The 23,235-nt window shown below is 35.7% G+C and overlaps 2 protein-coding genes and 1 long non-coding RNA gene across 10 annotated transcripts; 2 read left to right on the top strand and 1 right to left on the bottom strand.

The window, feature by feature from the left end:
• Positions 1-4,498: 4,498 nt before the first annotated feature.
• LOC137712014 (uncharacterized) lies at positions 4,499-5,865 on the top strand. Its single transcript, XM_068451166.2, has 2 exons — positions 4,499-4,787; positions 4,871-5,865. Exons 1-2 carry the CDS (start codon positions 4,605-4,607, stop codon positions 5,714-5,716), a joined length of 1,029 nt encoding a protein of 342 aa, XP_068307267.2. The 5' UTR covers positions 4,499-4,604; the 3' UTR covers positions 5,717-5,865.
• Positions 5,866-7,867: 2,002 nt separating this feature from the next.
• On the bottom strand, positions 7,868-14,481 carry LOC137711911 (uncharacterized). 8 transcript variants are annotated; one of them, XR_015956039.1, is made up of 10 exons: positions 14,338-14,481; positions 13,214-13,325; positions 13,019-13,073; positions 12,339-12,371; positions 12,055-12,200; positions 11,869-11,931; positions 9,676-11,779; positions 9,205-9,459; positions 8,293-8,466; positions 7,868-8,203 (listed from the first exon to the last, which is right to left on the bottom strand). It is a non-coding gene; the product is annotated as an uncharacterized LOC137711911 (long non-coding RNA). The 8 variants fall into 8 exon arrangements; XR_015956036.1 differs by having other exon boundaries at positions 8,337-8,466; XR_015956038.1 differs by having other exon boundaries at positions 8,337-8,446.
• A 6,225-nt stretch (positions 14,482-20,706) lies between these two features.
• On the top strand, positions 20,707-21,731 carry LOC148691494 (uncharacterized). Its single transcript, XM_088683661.1, has one exon. The coding sequence runs from the start codon at positions 20,753-20,755 to the stop codon at positions 21,548-21,550; it is 798 nt and encodes a 265-aa protein (XP_088539787.1). The 5' UTR covers positions 20,707-20,752; the 3' UTR covers positions 21,551-21,731.
• The last annotated feature ends 1,504 nt before the right edge of the window (positions 21,732-23,235 follow it).

The raw sequence follows: 23,235 nt of genomic DNA, 5'->3' as shown, positions 1-23,235 counted from the left end.
TACATCACTGGAAAGCTGTGGAAGTCTAGTTTTCAACTCAATAAGTCGTGCATCAAACCGAGTTTTGTGTGTGCAAATATCGGCAAACACCACAGAGCATCAGTGTTGTCGCGAAAACAAAATCAATTCTCTTGCGGGTCAGTTTTCAATCTGGTTAAGCACTTCTTGACCTTCATGCCATATATCATTTGAAAGCTCTTCCAGTCTAGTTTCTAAATTTTCAAGCAGTTCCTCAAGTTATTTCTACAAAACAATATCCTCAATTTACTAAAGCATGTTGCTGCCTCCAGTAAATGAGGTTGGATGGGTTCTAGAGACGGCTATCTTCGATTTTTCAGGTGACGATTTTCCAAATCTCAATCTTCCTCCAAATTTGGATCGTTGTCCAGATGGTTCATGTGAGATTTGTTGTACATGTATTGAGGTTGAAAAACGCTCCAACATGGAGTTTGGTACGAAATGGGAACATATAGAAAGCAGTGATGTAGTCAATAACTTTGCCGAGTAAGATTCCGCCCCAGTTTATGATTATTACAAAGGCGATGAAGATGTGGTGGACGAGTTCCATGGACAACTATATAATGGAGTACAAGCTCTTAATATCCGTAGCATTCACGATCCTTTTTGGGACAGTTTCATTGCTCAAGATATGGGAGGAGAGCTCTTTGATGGAAGAACTTTTCAACATGATTTGAATTATATTGGCTCATTTGAAGAAGTGATTTGGAAGCACTATTCCAAGGTGATTATTTTCAAGAACAAAGGATTAATGTGTGCATGGTGTATAGGAACTAGGAAAATTTTGGTGCTAAATTGGGTATTGTGGAACATCTTGGTTGGACATCCAAAAGACCGAGGAAAAGAAATTCAATTTAAACTCGAGGATGAGTTTTTTTCGAGAAGTGGAGAATGATGCGGGAGGTAGACTTGGAGAAAACAATTTGAAACCATTAATATTCTTTGGAATAACAAAGGTTTCGTATTTTAATTACTTAGGAATTTGTTAAATTATTTTAGGAGTTGTAAGGGTGTCATGGAAACTTAAAATCTATTAATTTGTAAACACTTATAAATATTGTACTACAAAGCCTTGAATGGTAGACTTGAATGAATTAAAATACATTTTGCTTTGTGCAATTGAAGTGAGTGATTTCTCCTTCCCCAATCAAGTATTTGGCTTGGTTGTGTGAGTGAATCCACGATTAGCAACGTGAGCTAGCTTCGTTGCCCCTGGTTGAGCGTCTATTCCCCTCTCCTCAATACCCTTGGTTCTGTCATGCATCAATAACGGTTCAAATTTAAATCCAACAGCTAAATTAATTAATTTTTTTATGTGTTTCATATTCTTTCATAGTGTTTCACGAGTTTCATGATATCGGTTTAGTGATTTTTCAATATTTATCGAAATCTAAATATTTTTAGGTTAATGTTACATCCCGGCCGGGGGCGGATCACTTCCCGGGCCGACTCCACCACCGTAGCATGATATTGTTTGCTTTGGGCTTACCATTCCCTCACGGTTTTGTTTTTGGGAACTCACGAGCAACTTCCCAGCGGGTCACCCATCATGGGATTGCTCTAGCCCCCTTCTCGCTTAACTTCAGAGTTCCTATGGAATCCGAAGCCAGTGAGCTCCCAAAATGCCTCGTGCTAGGTAGGGATGAGAATATACATTTAAGGATCATTCCCCTGGGTGATGTGGGATGTTACAATCCACCCCCCTTAGGGGCCCGACGTCTTCGTCGGCACACTTCTGGCCAGGGACTGACTCTGATACCAAATTGTCACATCCCGGCCCTGGGCGGATCACTTCCCGGGCCGACTCCACCACCGTAGCACGATATTGTCCGCTTTGGGCTTACCATTCCCTCACGGTTTTGTTTTTGGGAACTCACGAGCAACTTCCCAGTGGGTCGCCCATCATGGGATTGCTCTAGCCCCCTTCTCGCTTAACTTCGGAGTTCCTACGGAACCCGAAGCCAGTGAGCTCCCAAAAGGCCTCGTGCTAGGTAGGGATGAGAATATGCATTTAAGGATCATTCCCCTGGGCGATGTAGGATGTTACAGTTAAAATGTTCATAAAACTTAATTAGGATAGTCTAAATATTTTGAATTTACTTTAAGAAAAAAATTATCCTAAATTCATTCTATAATAATCTCAGCTAAAAATTTAACCCATAAGGGTTTGAGGAGAAAAACTGTTTCTAGGTTAAAACCTAAATTTTTTGGGTTAAAATTTTTAAGTTTTAACTCAAGGGTTGGAGATAGTCTAAGTGTGAAAAAAAAATAATGAAGATTAAAATATGTAGAAAGAAGTTTTGTTAAATTGTAAAATGAAAAACCGAGCAAATAAAGGCCAAGAACTGCTCCACCAAAATGTGAAAGTAAATGGGTCGTAATTGAATTTCTCTTCTCTCTAAAATGTCTCCTCTTTTTTATGTCTCTAAAATTCTCTATGTGAAAGAATCCCAGTAACTTCGATGCCGGCCCTAGCCTTTGGCTTAAGAGGCATCCTCATTTCCTCCATCCCTTCCTTCTTTTCTTCATTTCCTCCCTCTTCTCATTTTCCTCTTGAGTTTTCTCAGATTCTCTTTCCTTTGCACTTTCCCTCTTTTCCTTCCCCTCATCTCCTCTGCTCCCCCCCCTCCCTGCTTCCCTTTTCCTCTTACTTCATCTTTTCCAATTTTCTCCCTTCCTTTTTAATTCTCGGTTCTCCCTTGAGTTTAATCTCAGTTTTCCTTGAGCTGAGTCTCACCTATCTGGGCTTCTTGCCCCTTATTCAGCATTTTTTTGTGTGCTTTTACTGCTTTCTGTCTTTTATTTCCCTTCCACCATCCTCTCTAACTGTAAGACTTCATCCCCATCCCACCATGTGCTTGGATCGGCAGACTCTGATCATAAATTGGATATCAGATCCACTTCCCTCTCTCACTTCCCTTCACCTAACTAGCATGTTGGATCTCCATTGAGGCCAAGTGTTGGGTATTTTACATACCCCTTAGCCTCACCTTCTTCCCATATGTTAATTTGCTTGTACATATTTGTAGGGGTTCGTGAAGGGGACTTGGATCTAGTGTCTACTTTCTCAATTCGGAGTTTGGCTTCCTCCGAGGATGTGATGGCGGCGGCAATGTAGTCTTTTCTATTGGAGATTAGTGTTTTTTATAGTATTTTTTATGTTGCCTTCAGGCCTAAGCTTGTGTGGGCCTCCCATTGTATTTTGGGTTATTGCTCTCATTTTGTTTGGGCCTTTTACTTTTCTTATAGTTGTTTGCCAGGTCCTTTTGGGGCCCTGTACTAGTTTTTATTGTAATGAAAGTTGTCTTCGTGATAGAAAATAAAAAATAAAAAAATGAAACCATGAACCAGATATGGTTATTGACCAAAACAAAAAGAACCAATAAAGACTAATTGGTCGATGTTGTCGGGATAATAATGTGTTATCAATGAGAAAAAGGTAGTCAATGGTAAAAAAAAGTATATTTTACTAGTTTTGTTTGGTGAGATTCTCTTTTTGATTTCATATTGCCATATTATCATCGCCATTAATAAAGTTTCCATACTATCATTTTAGATAAGTTATTTTTCGTTGGTCTTGTTATATCTTATATTAGTTATTGGAAGGTTTGTTTTGTTATGGCTGCTACCATGGCTAGGTTAGGCTTTATGTCCCCCTTGATTGATTCTAATTTTTTTTTTTTAAATTAAAGCAACCTCATTGTCACTTCTCATGGTAGCAATGCTAGAGTTGGATTGACTTTAGGATTTTACCCGGAAAAAAAAAGAAGAAGGCATTAGTCACTATTATGGTGTGCTATTAGGTACTCTTTAGCTTTTGCCACATATCTTTCATTAATAACATCATTTTTACGCCACCAAGAACAGTCAAACAACTACCATTCTTGGTAACTGTTGCTCATTTTTCTTGCAGTGGTATTTGCCCATGTGTTGTGAAATAAAAACGATATTTTTATCTTGTTCAAATAATTATATGAGAATTTAGAACCAAGGGGAAAGTTTAAAAATAGAATTAGCTATTTCTTTGGCTCCGCTATGCTATGCATCACTTGGTGGTGTTGACTCCATTTGTACCCACACTGATTATTTGTTGTAACAAACCGCAACTATCTTTTCATCTATGTATTACTAAGGATAGCGAGGGGTTTGTAGCTAGCGTTTGAGAGCATATATATACCTTTGCAGCCAGAGTCTTGTAATACCAAAAAAGTCTTAAGGAGGAAGTTTAGAAACAGAGCCTGTATTTAACGGGCATACATTCTTAGGATTGGAAATACGTACACATTGGAAATAATGATCGATCCAATTGTCAACTCCCATGAAGCTGAATACACTTCTATTGAACTACAAAAAAGTTAGAAAGGCATCAGCTTGCTAAGATTCTGTGCATGCCTTGTTTTAAAGAAATGCAAAGACAGAAATTAAGCAAGATATAAAGGTTAGGATGTTAGACAAAGTAAAGAACATTCTCGATTTTTCTAGATCGACCAAGCCTATAAGAAACCTGTAAATGATCAAGCTATATATTTTATATGCCTATGGCAGATCCAAAAACCTAGAAAAGCAGCTAGCTGACTGATTTTCACATGGATTCTAATGGTGAATATGAGACAGAAGCAGAGACCATGGCTCTTTGTCGGGCAAGATCTTCTCTTCGTCGGGCAAGATCTTCTGTTGTAGAATCTTCTGATTCTGAGCCCGAGTGGAGGCCCCAAGCTAGACCAGCTAAAGCAACAAATCCTCCTCCCAAAGCACAAGGCCCTTCTCAGGTACAAACATACTCGCAATCTTGTCTTTTTCCTAATTCAGGTCAAGATTGCTCCATTAATTTGTCTTCTCTGCGTTTTAATAGGCCACCAGTGAGGGCTTGGGCAGGTCTCCTCAACTTCCTCAAGCTTCTGGAATTTTAGGGATTCCAATCCCTCGGCCTCCAAAGGTTGTAGCTGCAGAATCCTTTCCTGCTATTCTTGCTGATGTTACCCATGCTGCCCCTGCTGCTCTTGCTTTTGATGGTCCTAGCGTGATGCGTCCTCCTTTGGCTTCTCTTTCAGCCACGACCTCTTTGTCTGAACTAGTCAGAGAGTTCAGGCAAATTGTAACGAAGCTGAGATCCACAAGGCGTCCTTCTGAGCCTCAACATCTTCAAGATCAGCGTAGGATCTTCAGAGAATGGATGCAAAGGGACTTTTCTGCCTTCTTTAGCCTTAAGGCTCTTCAAGATGCTGAGATAGCTCTCACTAAATTATACCAAGCCCACCAGATGACTAAGGTGCAATATGAGTCCTTCCTTTCCTTCTTTGAAAATCTAAGGGCCTTAAGGGATCAACATCTTAAGGCCGAGAGGCAAGCCAACAGGGTGAGGTGCTACAAGGAGAAGCACACTCAGACCTCCACTACTCTGCAACAACTGGTGGAGGAGGGCTCGTCCATGGAGGATCGGATAATAGTGGTAGTTGCTGAGATCCAAGAACTGGAGGAACAACTTTCTGCTCTAAAGGCTGAGCAGATGACTCTCTCGAGCAAGCTATACAAGAAGATGGAGGAAGTCAAGAAAGTAAACCACGAAGTGGAGGAGTCTGAAGCCCAACTAGCCAACAGCAATATAGCTTTAGAAGAGCCGGGTTGTATTTTTACCATCATGCAGACTTATCATTCTAGGATAGCTGCCTTGGCTAAAGATGTAAACTTGTTAATTTAGGGCTTATGTATTGATGAGTCAATATGTTACTTTATATTTTACCCTAATCTTAGTATTATCTAGAAAATACGCTGGAATGTTGCGACGAGAACTGAATGCATCAGGTGTAACTACATGAATAAGACACAGCTACTTGGTTTTCATATAAATTCAATTCAGCTGACATAAAGAGGCAGTACAATTTACAAGACGAACTTAAACATTTCAGATCACAAAAGTTGTATGTTTTGCACATAAATTAAGGTAACACAAAAAAGACTAAGATACAATTCCAAGTAATAAATTGTCAGGACCAATTATTTAAGAAAACTTATGACCAGAAGTATCATAAGTTTAACATTATATAGCCAGTTATTGATCACACCCATTATAACACCTTACACTCTACTTAAACCCAACAAATTATTCTTTCTTCTTTTTTTTTTTTTTCTGCCCCCAACATGTGGTTCAACAACGTGAGAGTTCAAAGTTCGAACCAGGAACCCTTCTTTGCATTGACCAGCCCTGTAACCTCCCATACTTTTGGGTATACATAAGAGCAAGTCCACCGTTGTGGATTGCTCAGGGGACAGTGGACCAAATAGGGCTTGAGAGCCCTGTTGAAACCCTCCAGCGTGGAGAGCCTAAGGGACTGGGCAGGCCCGAGCAACAGGCCTGTGAGGAATCGCTAGCCCGCGAACCCGAGGTGGACCTAACGCAGGGCTGACGTTAGCTTGGCGTCAGTCACATTTTTAAATTTTTTTTCTGTTAGGCGCTTGCACCTCCCCCGCTCTTGGGGGCGCGTCAGCCGACAGATTTCAGACCCCAGGGGCCTGGGTCTGCCTCAGTTACTGTTGGGAAGCCATGTGGCTTCCCACGGTCCGTTCGATCTCAACAGCTCTTTAAAATGGATCGTCCGATTTGCAACGTTAATAAAAAAAATCCTAATTTAATATCAACCGTTCGATCTGAGATTGACGGTTGATATTAATCTGCTTTATAAATAAATAAATAAAAGAAAAAATAGTTTTAAAATTAAGAAAAGTTACCGTTGTGACACGTGTCACAATCTGGAGTGTTGGAATTCAATTTTTTTTTTTTTTTTATCCAACAGCAGAGATTAATTAGTTGAATAAAAATTTTAAAAAAAATTGTAAAAAATCCGAAAAAAATTGTTTTTACTTTTATATAAATACCTTCTCATTATCATCTACCTTACACCACAATTTCATATTTTCTCAACTACTTTCAATCACATTCCTATCTTTTGGTGAAGAAGGAAGCAGAAACTATGAATAATGATAAAGTTCTTGAGAAAATTGATGTGAGATTTGTGAAGATGGATGATGGATTATATGGAGGATTCAGAAAGGATTAGGTTATAGATAATGTCACGTGGCATGCCGTTATTCGTTAAAAATCTAATGGAAATCTATCCTCAAATATTGTAAACAGATTATGACACGTGGCGCGACGTGATTGGTTAATAATCTTATCAGAAATTCATCATCAATAATTGTATTTTTAGATAATGACACGTAGAGCAACGAGTACGATTAAAAATCTTATCAGAAATCCATCACCAATAATTGTCTTTTCAGATTTTATGACAAGTGGCACAACGAGAACGATTGAAAATCTTATCCGAAATTACAAATAAAATTCTTTTGTATTATTTAATAACTTTTCGAATAATGACTCGTGACGTAACGAGAACGATTAAAAATCTTGTCCAAAATTACAATTAAAATTATTTTGTATTATTTTATAGATAAATAAAATACTAATATTTTATTGCCTATTGCCAGGACTATTAAAGTGCAACGGTGAAGATGCAAAAGGCAATTACTATTCATTAAGGGCAGTTAATATTCATTGGGTGGATAGCATAGTGTATTGCCTAGGGAGAGGTTTCACAGGCTGAAACTGCTCTAACAGGGCTCGATGAAATGGCAATACGCATGCTATTTCTGGTAAAAAAAAAATTTGCACCGACCCCTTAATATTATTTCCTGAATTAGCCATTGATGCTCGGTGCCTTGATAACAATCTGTGCAAGTTGATCACGAGGTCACTAATGGGATTTAGCCAGTTAACCATTTTGCTAAAAAATATTTTGCAAAAAGTGGGCCATCTTTAACTTTAAAAGACCATCTCTATCTTGCCTAGACATTGCATCACCAATGGCTTGCTTCGCATTCACAAAAATGAGTAGTGCCCATTGACACATGGGCAGACCTCAACGGTACCAACCGAATCACAACAATCCTCCAAAGAAAAACAAACAACGAAATGACTTCAAGAAAAATCTCTATCATTTCTTCAGTGAAGCGCTCTAAGTTGGAAAAGAGTAAAATTTAAATTGAAAAACAATAATCTAACATAGATAAATTTCAAAAGAGGAAACAAAATCCATCATTATTCCATGTGTGTGATCTGAGATGTTTGAGAGTTGAAAGTCTTGAGCAATCGGTGAGAAAAACGTGAAAAGGCGAGAGCTGGTTCGAACTGAGCGAGAGAGAGAGCAAATAAGTCAGTCGGTTTGGCATAAAAGAAAGAAAATCAACTCTAGAAACCACAAAAGCCTGTTCTCCAACCTAACTCAACAGTAAAGAAAAGATCTGAATCGTTTTTTTTCTACCTCTTCCAACTTTGTGTGTGCCTGCTCATGACATCAGGTGTGAAGATCAAACCATATCCATACAGAAACGTTGAAGTCAAATATTTTCTTTTATTTAAAACCTCAGGATCCTAAAAGCACATCATATGAACTCAAACGGAAAAAAAAAAAAAAAATTATGAGTACAAAAGAATACTATGTAGAAAGATCTCATGATGCAGACAAACTAAAACTCAACTATTTTTTGTACAGATGCAGAAGCATGAAAAAATTTGCTGGAGAAAGCATATACACTAAACTAAAGATTTATCTGTTCAAACATATATACAAACAAAATAAAATAGGCAATATACTACTTGAATCACCAGTTGAATGACTTTTATACAAATAGACTTGCAGCGTATAATACTGTAATGTAGATACGACATGGTATAAAACATACAATCTATATTTCTGTGTACGATGAATATCCTTTTAAGCAAATACACTTCCAGATTGGCCTATCAACTAATAGCTTGTCATTGAGTCACATCATTACCTTTGTGGCCATTCTGTAATAGGCATACTTCTGTGTCAATTAATGACCCAGTTGGACTAACACCAACAAAACTTATGTTTTCGTTTGAACTTGAAAAAAAAAAAAAAGCAAATACAATTTTATTTGATATATGAAAAAGAAAAAATTACAGCAAGGACCGAAAAGAAGGCACAATCAAGTTTAATAATAAATAATTCATCGACCCTAAACCCTAATTCTGAGAAAATACCCATAATACCTCCAAAGACACTTAATTTGCATGATTCACAGCAAAAAGGGTATAAATACACCAATTTTAACTTTTAAATTCCAAAGAGGACAAAATTAGGATTGGAGTTTCACGGTTCTTACCCAAATTTGGCCACATTCAAGCATACTCACAGCCATTCAAGTTCGTACATCCTCAAATGATCATCACCCAGACCAACGTTAAACATGCAACACAAAAATGAATCAAATCCCTAAAATTTCAAAAGTGGGGATATTCCGAATATGGACAAAAAACTAAAATAGCTTACCTTCTTGCGTATAGCTTGTCATCCAGAATTCAAAGCTGAAAATGGAATGAAGTTCAAAGTATGATGAAGAAGCAGAAGAATTAAAGAGCTGCGCGTATAAAAAAAATGAGAGAGCGGGTACCAGAACAATCTATGAAGAAAAAGAATTTAAGGTGAATGAGTGGATAAATTGTTTCCATAAAAAGCTAATTTCAGATCGATGATCCCATTCTCACCCTAATAACATTTAACAATTGCAATCAATAAAATTTTCTTAATAAGGGGAAAGCTAGAAGCGCAAGTAATAAGCATTAGAAATGGAAACCTTATATAGTGATTAAGGTCCTTGAATAAACTTGCGAAGCTTGAATAGTCAGTCTCTTCACGCGGCTGCAAGAACCAGTCCTTAATTTGGAAATTATTCAATACGTGTTAAAACATGAATCAGAAGCAAATTGATGAAAATAAATAGAAGGGAAAATGTAACATGACTTAGTGATTTTATATGTTACAAAAGAGCAATACTCTTATACCTTCAATCTACAAACCTCATGATCATTAAAAGCAAGAAAAAATTGGAAAAAAAAAGTTGCTTATAATCTGTTTGTTTGGTGAAAAACTGCAGGAAGAGAAACAAATGTAAAGAGGTCACAATATATTTTTACACAAACAACTGTACAAAGATGAATAAGTCATGCATATTTTGGTGGTGCAAATTGCAAAAGAAAACCTGATTTTCCTCTCTGCTGTGATGTTTTCTCCACCAGAAAACATCTCCTGATTCAGTACCTTAAACCAAAATGAGGAATACATCCGTATGAAAAAATTTGCACTCTACTACATGTTCAACTCAAATCACCCAAAATTTAAGCATTTGAATTCTCAAATTACACAAAAGTAGTGAAGAAACAAACCCCAAAATTTCTTCAATTCATGAGCGAGCAAGGCCTTGTCTTCAAATTTCTTTGAATGACGCTAATACAGTGTCTCAAATACGAAAACTGATGTTTGCATGGAGAATCAATTGCAGATTAAAGCAAAAATTGAAACCGTAATCGAAACTGATGCTTGTATGGATAATTAATTGCAGATTAAAGCAAAATTTCAACTGTAATCTATCCCAAACATGCTGTCGGAATCAGAATAGAAAGGAAACATGAAATTAGATGTTTTTAAAGAATTAAGCTAGGGATTGAACGCATCCTAAATAGGAAGAACTGAGCATCTCTGCAATTCACAGGACCCCCCCCCCCCCCCCAAAACACCCCCGGCCGCGTGAAACCCCTACACCCTATGCGCACGTTCTATACCCCCTTCCTCTGTAACCCTCCCCATGAGACCCCTAAACCTCGCACCCCACACGTGGGCCCCACATCGCCCCCTCCCTCTGAATCCCTCCCCCGATTGTCAGCAAATCCCTAAGATTAAGAAACAAAACAGAATTGCAAGCAAAGCTTAAAGAAAAACAGTCAGGTGTTGATGCTTAAAGAAAAACAAAGTTTCACATGTGGTTAAGTAATATTTAAATTTGAATAGTGTAAAACGATATTTTTCTTACCAATGCATCAACCAATATGCAGTGCAAACGAAAGAAGTGAATCTGCATAAGATGATCCTGAATAAGCTTATCATAGCTTTTAAAATTAGGGTTTCTTGGTAACTGGTTCATTGTCACCATAAGCCTGGCAAATCCTTATAGTAACTCTCATGTTTATAACCATTGTGTGAAAAAATTAATTTGACTAATTAGCATGATACATTGAAACAGAGAGCATCTTGAATACGATATAAATGTTAAGAGAAACACTGCAGAATACAGGCTGAACTTAATATATGATAATTGATAATTCAATCATATAAGGGACACATAATAATGGAAAACAGCAAATTATCTTTTAGACCTTATGCATGAAAAGACAAAAATTTTAAAACCTATGAATTGCTAAGCAGGTGGATGACTAATTAAAGCTTTTGGATTTTGTATTGCTTATGGCCTGTTTTGGAGGTGATTCTGTGCTTAAAAGTGGGAGGTGTTGTTCTCGGAAGTGATTCTAACCCACGCAAAAAGGGTCCCAACTGAGCCCTTGATTATTGTAAAAAAGCATCATAAATTTTCCAAATTTTCAATATGTTATCCTGCATATAAACGTAGAGCAATTTGTTAGTTCAAAAAGAACTGCTAAGTAAATGTATAAAGCATATTCAAATAGTTAGTAGATTCTGACAGCAAGAGTTGTGGCAAACACCAATTTGATTGCAAACACCAAGTAAAAATTTCACTTATAAGAACAACAATATCATTGAGTAACCACAAAATTTATCGCATATTACGATTTCCATAATATAGAGGGGCAGACTGAGTAACCACTATGGAAATCCTCCTTTCCTCATTGTCTCACTTCTATTATTGACTAAGGGTTAGATATCATCTGTCATGCCGCATAAAATTACAAAAAGTAAGATCTAAGATTATACAGATAAACTACAGCTATTTCAAACACATCTATTTTCATATTACCCACTAATGTGAAACCATGGGCAGACCATGGTATGCTAAGGCAGCTGACGATCACAGAAATATCTAAGAACACGTAGAAGGTACAGTTTAGTTCAAAGTTTTGCAACCTCGTATGATTCATATTTAAATAACAACAATTTCTCTGCAAAACCTTATCTTTTGCAATCTCAGATGATTCACACTCACCCAAAGGATTCATCTAATGACTCAAAAATCCAGCTATTGCACCTCTGCAACACTCTCTGTCTCTTCAATTAAAGTAGTCCAGGCATTGAAATCCAAGGAATTGGCCCTCACAATGTTCCACAGTCTATCTTCTTCGACAGACATGGCTGCAACAAAAGAAAGGAAATAAATAAATATAGGAAAACATGTAAACTGCTAAATGGAGTAAATCCAGCAGCACAATCCCACAAAAATGAACTAAAAAAAAAACAATGATAAATCATGAATTAAATTAAATTTCTCACCTCCACCTCCAGCAGAGCTTTCACATTCTCAACCTATCACAAATAAAAAAATAAAAAAAAAAATAAAAAAAGAGAACTTGAACTTCCAAATTAATTGAAAGAACTATAAAATAAATCGGGGGTTTCTGCTGAAGTGAAAAGTAAGACAAATAATTAATAAACATCGTCCACATCTAGCGAAATTAAATTATAAATAGAGAAACCAGAAAGATTGAAAGATGAGATCATCATCCATCTTGCAAAGGAATACGTATAAGGTGGAGTGCCTTCATCGAAGACAAATTTATCCTGCAACCTAATCCGTTGTCCTAACAACCATAATGCAGAGAAACTTGTGGTGCTCCATTGCACATATGCAGCAGGCTGTTAAGCATATCAATATTTGCATAAGATGAACCAACATTTGAAAAGTATATGCAGATAGACCAACATAGAGAGAAAACACCTAAATTTACAGCAAGATGAAAGCTTAACGAAAAAAAAAATTTGGTAAAAAATATCTAACTTTTCAGAGATATGCGAAAATAGGGTGCAAACATAATATGCCTCTTTTTTAATGTGGGTCAGTGAGGGTAAGAGAGTGCCCTTGGTGTTCTCACTCTCAGTGCGACCTTGCTTGTTAGGGATATGACCTTACTACCAGAATGGAAAGAAGCCGGTAAAACAGCATGGGCACTTACATTGGATATATGCAACCTGCTCTGGGAGCCATGTGTCCAAAGTGGCAGATCTCACCTACAAAAGCATCCAAATCCTCAGAATAATGCAGGAAAAAATAGAACCGAAACTCATTAGCATAACGCATAAAATATGGAATTGAGTACCATACAAATAATAAAACGAATTTGAAGTTTTTGCATAACCGAAAATTACACCTTTGATATATATACCCGAAGACTCCTGTGGATCCCTGAACATTGCATGCATATGAATATACCAAGATTCACGCTAGCCAATTGTGGAGCTCTGCACCAAAAAATGGAAACACTACAACAAAGTAGAAAAAAAAAATGTTTGACATATCCGTTTGAGGTTACCCACACGACATGCAGTATGAAAATACATAGGATGTTGTTTAAATTGAAAATATATCTAATATTGCTGCAATGACATATCTGCAAATCAAAGTAATATTACAAAAAGAAATAAAAATTATATTTCACCCATCTTACATAAAAATAAAACTCTGTAAAAAATTTTAATTTATAAAAAGCTAAAATTATATTTAAGACCCAATATCAATTGGCAACTGTTAATTGCCTTCTCTCTTTGATGACATGCTTCAACTGAAACAAAGGTTCTAGGCAATTACATCTTTTATATGCATGCCCTTGTTTCTCCAAAGACCAGTGACGAAAAGCTTTCATCATCATTTGTTGATATGTAACAGAAACAAACAATGAGAAACATGTGATTCAATTCTTGATTGTTACTAATACAATTAATGAGGATGGAATTAGAAGTATGTCATTGCATTTCTAGATTGTCATTCCAATGTGGATGTTAATTGGACTCTATTAATATTGAACCCATCGGATGAGAAATTAAACTGAAGAAAAATCAAAAGTTTCTTAACTAAACATGCTTATGAATGTGTAATACGTTGCTGATACAAAGAAAAAAAGACAGATTTTATCTACACCTCACCATAAGAAAGAAAACGATAGCAAAGTACATTTTTTCTTGACGACTTCGTGGAACAGAAAGAAGCAGGATACATAAGGGGCAAAACAATCTTCCTACTTCTACATCAAGGCAACAGAACAACCATTATATTAGTATGCCATTATCATCTGGGGAACAAATCCAATTGGCAGCTTTTACGTACCCACAATTATAAGCAGAGTTTGGAATTCACAAAAAATACTGGGCAAATACTAAGGCAGCCATTTGCAAAAGCTATACAACAACAAACTTTGACAAATTAACTACAACTGAATTGAGATGACATTCGATATATGAAGACAATCTGAGAAATCAAAGGCTCTGAAATCAATACCATATTTCACGTGCCTTTTACTGATAGTGAACCCAGCAGCAGAACCCCTTCCCTCTACCCCTAGCCCCTCACTCGAATCGCCCATCCACCCTCTGTCACTCACTGCCCTCAACCCGCTCTGATTGAGACCGACGGAACACCGTCTCTACGATGGTCGACACGTTCACGGGGGAAGCGGTGGCAATTTCGTAAATAAATCTAAATTCCAATCTGAACTGAAGAAGCGGTGGCAATTTTGTAAATAGAGTGAAATTCGGATCCAAACATTGTTTATTTGAATTACGCAATTGGAATCCCTTATTTAGCCTAAAGTAATTTATTGGTTATTTTGTGTAAGTTTTGATACTTTAAATTATATTTCTAATATAAGATATTCGATTTTCTCTTGAGCATAAAGTAATCAAATAGACGAATTTTGGAGTGATTCCAATTGGAAGAGGTTCGTGAGTCTTTCAAGATGATTTTTTCAAAGTTTCATATTTTTCTACCAAGCTATTTGGCCATGGCAATGAAATAAATGCCCAGCACACAGCTTTTTCAAATTGACATTTTTGAATATTTTGGGTATTTTAGAGGTCAAGATGACATATTTTGAGGAACATTCCTTCTGAGGATTTGTAGGGGATGTCTTTAGCTTTCAAAAGAGTCCTATTGAGGCCAAATCGGAGTTGATTTGGTCGGTCAAAAGTTTGATTTTCTGAGAAGTCCGAATTTCATTTTTAATAGGAAACCTTTTATTTGTTGTTTTATTAATTTATTATGTTTCCTAGTTTTATTCTTAGACCTTTTAGGCTTTATTTTGTAGCAGTATAAATAATGATATTTAACCATTAGAAAGAGGGGAGGAGACGCACTACTTTAGAAAGCCTTTGACAATTCAAGTTTATTTTTAAGGTGTTTTCTTTCCATATTTTTAATAATAATTTTTTTATGGTTGTTCATAGCTAGTTTCTTTTGCTAGGGTAAGGTCATAAGCCTTAGCAAGAATATGTAGTTTCATTTCAATTTACTTATGATATTATGCATGTATGTTTTGAATTATTAATCACCGTGATTAAACTATCAAAGTGTCTTAGTGATTCGCGACCATTATGATATTTAGAAAAGTAATTTGATGCAATTTGTCTGAAGGTTTCCTGAAATTGACCCTAGTTTCTTGTGGTTAATAATTGTAATTTTACTTAAGATGAACACCACGTCTTAAGGGTTGCATGATTTTTCAGAAGGTTTTCATAAAACTTAATGAGTCTTTCATGTTCATATTTGATCCGAACGTCCGGACGGGTTACATGAGATATATGTTCTATGTCGGAGGTTCTAAGTGGGATATATATTAGGAAAACCTAACCTTTAAAATATGCATGGGTAGTTCATAAGTAATTAGAAGAACTACGTAGAATTGTTAAGGTGACAGCGGAACCCTAGTGCTTTTACAAATAGTATCCCTTTGAATTGATTTTATTTAAATTGATTTCTTAATTTGTTTTTTTTTATTAAATTCATTTTTATAATTTTAAATTCTAAAATCAACATTTCCAAACTTTGTTTTATATAATTAATTAAGAGTTTGTTTTAAATACAAATTATTAATTCAATCCATGTGGAAAACGACCTTACTTTAGTTGTTTATACTACAACTACCATGTTCTCTTGCAAGTATTTTTGTGTGATTTTTAACCTTCTTGTAGGTAATAAAAATTCTATCAAGAAATTGGCGCTGTCACCGGAGATTGTTTTAAATAATTTGTGTTTATCATATTCTTAGTTAATTATTTGTGTGTGTGTGTGTGTGTCTATCTTTTTATTTACTTGTTGATTTTATTTTCATCTTTGTAGGCTTGTTAATTTAGAGAGCAATTCAATGATGGAGCTACCGCCAGGAGGGTTGCCGTTATGAGTTTCTTTAGCAAACAAAGGTTTTTATGGATTTAAACCTACATTATGTGTCATTTGCTATTTAAAGACTCATGATCTTTTGGAATGCCCTAAAAGAGAATATTTTCCTGAGTTTGTCCAAAAGCATATCATTACGAGAATCAACTCAAAAAAGGCATTGGAACAATTCCTACTCAGAGTTTTACACTTCAAGTTTGAAAAAGCATCTTGAGCACTATTTTGAGCAACCTAATGTGCCACAAGAGCTCTCTGAGTTGTACATTGAAAGAACTAATCAAGGATTTCAAATTTAAGCTTTAAACTGTGAGAAAAGCTGTATGATTAAGAGGAAATTGGTGCAGAAACGGAAAAGCCACCTGCAAGCTATTCACTTCCAAGGGAGGAAACAACATATGCTGATCTGAAATCCTCCCAGAATCTACGGCAACCCAAGTTCATGTGCCGTCAGAATTTTTCCCACAAAGACTGCAGAAAAGTACGGGAATAGATGTGTTGGAGAGGGATGTTCACACAAATTCCGAATCTGGAAAATTAAATGGTCAGCTTTTGGACACACTCAAGAATCTAGATACATGGCAGATGACTACTGATACAATTTTTGTTGCTGAATTGGACATTCTAGCAATGCAGCTCATCAAATTTAAAGAATATCAGGGCTAATCCTACAAGCAGGCTAAGGCATACGAAAAGAAGACGTTTTGTGGCAGCCAATTTCCTCATAGACAAATTCAGCCAGTGCATAAATTGTGGGTATTAAATACAAGATTGAAGTCAATTCGACGGAGATCAAAACATTGTTGGAATGAACCTTATTTCATTACAAAGATTCATTCTCATAGAATGGTGTATATTAAGGACTCAACCACAGCATTTAAATATGCAGTCAATACACATCAAGTTACTCATTACCTAATATTACCCTTTGACGTTGTTAAAGATTGGTTGACTCTAAAAGAATAAGTGATGTGATTACCAATCTTCCGCTTTGTCTAGCTATAGACACTAACTAAAGTGTTTATTGGGAGGCAACCTAATTTTTCTAACTCTTTTATTTTTATTTTCTAGCTTTTATTTCAATTACAAAAATCACAACGAAACAAAATATCAAAAAATAAATAAATAAATAAAATGAAAAAAAAATGCAATTTTTAATTCTTGTTATTTTTATTTACTTATCTAATTAGGTTTTTTATTGCAGGTTGCATTCGGAACTGATTTGGCCTAATACCAACTAAGGGAGTGTAATCAAAATTTAGCCTATACCAACTAATTGATAATATGAGGAGTAATTTAATTATTTATAAGAACATGTGAGGTTTATTATTTTTCTGATGTATGATTCATACTCATAACTGAGTAACGTGGAGTACGTGTGCCTGTTAAGCCTCACATACGAGATAACCTACTCTTATACCATAAAGAAAATTGATGTTCTACCAAAAACCAATCAATAATGTGGGAAATAGCACAGCTACTTATAAACACAAGCAAGATATGTTTCTTTCTTGATGTGAGATTCTCACTCTCAAGTCTCAATAGTAGGAACGGTATGAATAAAAAGACATTGAAACCATGAAGGGGGGCATGGTTGGGGAGAAATAGTGAAGCCTAAGACCATAGAGTAAAACTCAAATTTTAGGTTCTAAACTTACCCTAACTTGCTCTAACCCATGGGACAAATATGAGTTTTAACCCAAAACTCTTTTGTGGGGCAAATTTAGCCAAGAATTTCCTTGGATTAGTGGGGCTGGCCAACCATTATATGTGTATTTTTTTTTTTTTTTTTTTTTTTTTTTTTTAGTTTTAAATTTATAAATTCATTGAATTCAATAGCTAAGATCTAATATGATCAAATTTAACGGTAAAAAAAGAAAGATATAACGGTCCAAATTTAAATCCAATGGCTAAAGTAATTAAAAAAAAAATTATGTGTGTTTTATATTCTTTCATAGTGTTTCACGAGTTTCATGGTATCGATTTAGTGATTTTGCAATATTTATCGGAATCTAAATATTTTTAGGTTGAAATGTTCATAAAATTTAATTAGGATAGCCCACACACACACACACACACACACACACACATATATATATATATATATATATATTTTTTTTTTTAAATTTACTTTAAGAAAAAAATTATCCTAAATTCAGTCTTTAATAATCTCAGGCTAAAAATTTAACCGAGAAGAGTTGGAGGAGAAAAACTGTTTCTGGGTTAAAACCTAAATTTTTTGGGTTAAAATTTTTAAGTTTTAACTAAAGAATTGGAGACGGTCTAAGTGTGAAAAACAAATAATGAAGATTAAAATATGTAGAAAGAAGTTTTGTTAAATCATAAAACCAAAAACCAAGTAAATTAATAAAGGCCACGAACCGCTCCACTAAAATTCTCTATGTGAAAGAATACCAGCAACTTTGCTACCGGCCCTAGCCTTTGGCTTAGGTGTCGGAGGCATCCTCCCTTCTTTCTTATCTTCTTTTCCTCCCTCTTCTCATTTTCCTCCTGAGTTTTCTTAGATTCTCTTTCCTTTGCACTTTCCCTCTTTTCTTTTCCCTCATCTCCTCTACTCCTCCCCCTCCCTGCTTTCAATTTCCTCTTCCTTCAACTTTTCCAGTTTTCTCCCTTCCTTTTTAATTCTCGATTCTCCCTTGAGTTTAATCTCAGTTTTCCTTGAGCCGAGTCTCAAGTATCCGGGCTTCTTGCCCCATATTTAGTGTTTTTTAGCCTGCTTTTACTTCTTTCTGTCTTTTATTTCCCTTCCTTCATCATCCCTAGCTGTGATACTTCATCCCGATCCCACCATGTGCTTGGATCAGCAGGCTCTGATCAGAAATTGGATATCATATCTACTTCCTTATCTCTCACTTCCCTTCCTCAACCAACATGTTGGATCTCCATCGAGGCCAAGTGTTGGGTATTTTACATACCCCTTAGCCTCACCTTCTTCCCATATGTTACTTTGTTTGTATATATTTGCAGGGGTTCGTGAAGGGAACTTGGATCTAGTGTCTACTTTCTCAGTTCAGAGTTTGTCTTCCTCCCAGGATGTGACGGCAGCGGCAATATGGTCTTTGCTGTTAGAGATTAGTGTTTTTTATTGTCTGTTTTATTTTGCCTTCGGGCCTAAGCTTGTGTGGGCCTCCCATTGTATCTTAGGTTGTTGCTATCATTTTGTTTGGGCCTTTTACTTTTCCTATAGTTGTTTGCCCGATCCTTTTTAGGCCTTGTACTAGTTTTTATTGTAATGAAAATTGTCTTCATGATAAAATAAATAAATGAAACCATGAACCAGATATGGTTATTGACCAAAACAAAAAGAACAAATAAAGACTAATTGGTTGATGTTGTCGGGATAATAATGTGTTACCAACGAGAAAAAGGTCGTCAATGGTAAAAAAAAAAAAAAAAAAAAAAAGTATATTTTACTGGTCTTGTTTGGTGAGATTCTATTTTTGATTTCGTATTGCCATATTATCATCGCGATTATGTAAGGTTTACATACTATCATTTTAGATAAGTTATTTTTTGTTGATCTTGGTATATTTTATATTAGTTATTGGAGGGTTTGCTTTGTTATGGCTACTACCATGGCTAGGTTAGGCTTTATCTCCTCATTGACTGATTGTAATTTTTTTTTAAAATAAAGCTTTCTTATTGTCACTTCTCATGATAGCAATGCTAGAGTTGGATTGACTTTAGAATTTTACCCAAAAAAATGCATTAGTCACTATTGTGGTGTGCCATTACGTACTTTTGCCACATATCTTTCATTAATAACATCATTTTTACGCCACCAAAAAAAATCGAACAACTATTAATCTTGGTAACTGTTGCTCATTTTTCTTGTAGTGATATTTGCTCATTTGTTGTGAAATAAAAACTATATTTTTATCTTGTTCAAATAATTATATGAGAATTTAGAACAACGGGGAAGTTTAAAAATAGAATCGGCTATGTCTTTGGCTCCGCTATGCTATGCATCACTTGGTGGCGTTGACTCCATTTGTACCCACACTGAGAATTTATTGTAACAAACCGCGACTATCTTTTCATCTATGTATTACTAAGGAGAGCAAGGGTCTTGTAGCTAGCGTTTGAGAGCATATACCTTTGCAGCCAGAGTCTTGTACATACCAAAAAAGTCTTAAGAAGAAGTTTAGAAACAGAGCCTGTATTTAACGAACATACATGCTTAGGATTGCAAATACGTAAACATTGAAAATAATGACCGATCAAATCGTCAGCTCCCTTGAAGCTGAATACACTTCTATTGAACTACAAAAAGGTTAGAAAGGCATCAGCTAGCTAAGAATATGTGCATGCCTTGTTTTAAAGAAATGCAAAGACATAAATTAAGCAAGGTATAAAGGTTAGGATGTTAGACAAAGTAAGAACATTCTCGATTTTTGTAGATCGACCAAGCTTACAAGAAACCTGTAAATGATCAAGCTATATATTTTATATGCCTATGATAGAGCCAAAAACCTAGAAAAGCAGCTAGCTAACTGATTTTCACATGGATTCCAATGGTGAATATGAGACAGAAGCTGAGACCATGGCTCTTCGTCGGTCAATATCTTTTGTTTCTGTTCCTGCTGTGGTTGCCACTGCTGCTGCTGCTTCTTGTTGCGCTGGTGTGATGCCTCCTCCTTTGGCTTTTCTTCCAGCCACGACCTATTTGCCTGAACTAGTTAGAGAGTTCAGGCAAATTATGACAAAGCCGAGATCCACAAGGCGCCCTTCTGAGCCTCAACATCTTCAAGATCTGCGCATGATCTTCAGAGAATGGATGCAGAGGGACTTTTCTGCCTTCTTTAGCCTTAAGGCTCTTCAAGACGTTGAGATGGCTCTCACTAAATTATACCAAGCCCAGCAGATGACTAAGGTGCAATATGAGTCCTTCGTTTCCTTTTTTGAAAATCTCAGGGCCTTGAGGGATCAACATCTTAAGGCCGAGAGGCAAGCCAACAGGGTGAGGTGCTACAAGGAGAAGCACACTCGAACCTCCACTGCTCTGCAGCAGTTGGTGGATGAGGGCTCGTCCATGGAGGATCGGATAATAGTGGTAGCTGTCGAGATCCAGAAATTGGAGGAACAACTTTCTGCTCTAAAGGCTGAGCAGATGACTCTCTCGAGCAAGCTATACAATAAGCTCGAGAAAGTGAAGAAAGTAAACCAAGAAGTGGAGGAGTCTGAAGCCCAGCTAGCCAACAACAATATAGCTTTAGAAGAGCCGGGTCGCATTTTTACCATCATGCAGACTTATCATTCTATGATAGCCGCCTTGGCTAAAGATGTAAACTTGTTAATTTAGGGCTTATGTACAGATGAGTCAATATGTTACTATATATTTTACCCTAATCTTAGTATTAACTAGGGATTTAGCCGGCGTGTTGCCGCGGAATGTCAAACGAAATATAAGTATTGTATATAAGTCCTCAATACAGGACTAAATGTATTATAAAAAGTATTTACATAATGTTGTTACAAATCAATAGTTGGACAGAATAACATGATAAACTTTATTTTGATCAAGTACGTGAAAAACTATCTAGCACACAATTTGTCAAGAGATGTAATTTCTCTATATACACATACACATATATATATATATATATATATATATTTATATCAAATTGTCGTACTTCATAAAACTAAAAGGATGGGCAATTTAGGGAACCTCGGCTGCCATTTGTCATATCCGGCAGCTGCTTCAGCCACCCCCACTGGAATTCATGGTTGAGTGCATTTCGTTCAAAAATCCGTCACTCTGAAAAACGAAAACAAAAACTCAATTCAAACCCAACATATCCAACAACCCAAATATTATAACAATCTTATCAGACAATAAACAATTAGAGACGAAGTTCTATTACCATAAAGAAATCAGGGGTTATCTGGTAAAAGCTAGCTGAAGCTTCATCAAATATATAGAGGATTATCAAACAATCAGAGACTAATCTCAATTACCGGAAAGAATTTGGGGCTTGTTTGGTAGAACTAATTGAAGCTTCTTCCAATATATAAAGGATGACCCAAGAAGTTAAAGAAGTGGTAATATGTTGTTATAATTGAATCACAATTCAAGTCTTACTCCAAGATGGATGGCGTGGCAAGTTTAATTCATGAAATTAGGAATATATAGAAGTCAAATAAAATTGGATAAACTAAAATTCTTGATAGATCAACTATGAGGGCTATATATAGTCATGTCAAGGTTTGGATTTACATGTAGAGCAGTGAGAACCAAAATTTATGAATTCAACAGTTAAAATCTAATATGATCAAATCTAACGGTAAAAAATAGAAAGATATAACGATCCAAATTTAAATACAATGGCTAAAGTAATAAATTTTTTTTATGTGTGTTTCATATTATTTCATAGTGTTTCACGAGTTTCATAAAATCGGCTTAGTGATTTTTCAATATTTATCGGAATCAAAATATTTTTAGGTTAAAATGTTCATAAAATTTAGGGAACTTTAACGAAAAACTTCTGGTATTGTTCATTTTAACGGAAAACCATATTTTTGCACTAAAAAGTCAATCATGGTACTATTCACTTTACCCTTTATTCTGTCCTTATTGTTAAAACTAAAAGTTTTCAAACCATTTTCATTAGCTTTCCTTAAAATTTAATTAGGATAGTCTACATATTTTTTTTTTAAATTTACTTTAAGAAAAAAATTATTCTAAATTCGTTCTTTAATAATTTCGGGCTAAAAATTTAACTTATAAAGGTTGGAGGAGAAAAACTGTTTCTAGGTTAAAACCTAAATTTTTAAAAAATTTTAAGTTTTAACTCAAGTGTTGGAGATGATATAAGTGTGAAAATCAAATAATGAAGATTAAAATATGTAGAAATACGTTTTGTTAAATCGTAAAACGATAAACCGAGCAAATAGAGATCAAGAACCACTCCACCAAAATGTGAAAGTAAATGGGTAGTAATTGAATTTCTCCTCTCTAAAAAGTCTCCCCTTTTCTGTCCCTAAAAT

Source organism: Pyrus communis, chromosome 14, assembly GCF_041283825.1.
Source record: "Pyrus communis isolate YQ-2024b chromosome 14, ASM4128382v1, whole genome shotgun sequence".
In the NCBI taxonomy this organism is placed as follows: Eukaryota; Viridiplantae; Streptophyta; class Magnoliopsida; order Rosales; family Rosaceae; genus Pyrus; species Pyrus communis.
This window is presented reverse-complemented; position numbering and strand designations above follow the sequence as displayed.

Coding starts and splice junctions, on each gene's coding strand:
- LOC137712014 (XM_068451166.2), top strand. CDS start 4,605: ATGGATTCTAATGGTGAATATGAGACAGAAGCAGAGACCATGGCTCTT. Junction 4,788..4,870: donor AAGCACAAGGCCCTTCTCAG/GTACAAACATAC, acceptor GCGTTTTAATAG/GCCACCAGTGAGGGCTTGGG.
- LOC148691494 (XM_088683661.1), top strand. CDS start 20,753: ATGGATTCCAATGGTGAATATGAGACAGAAGCTGAGACCATGGCTCTT.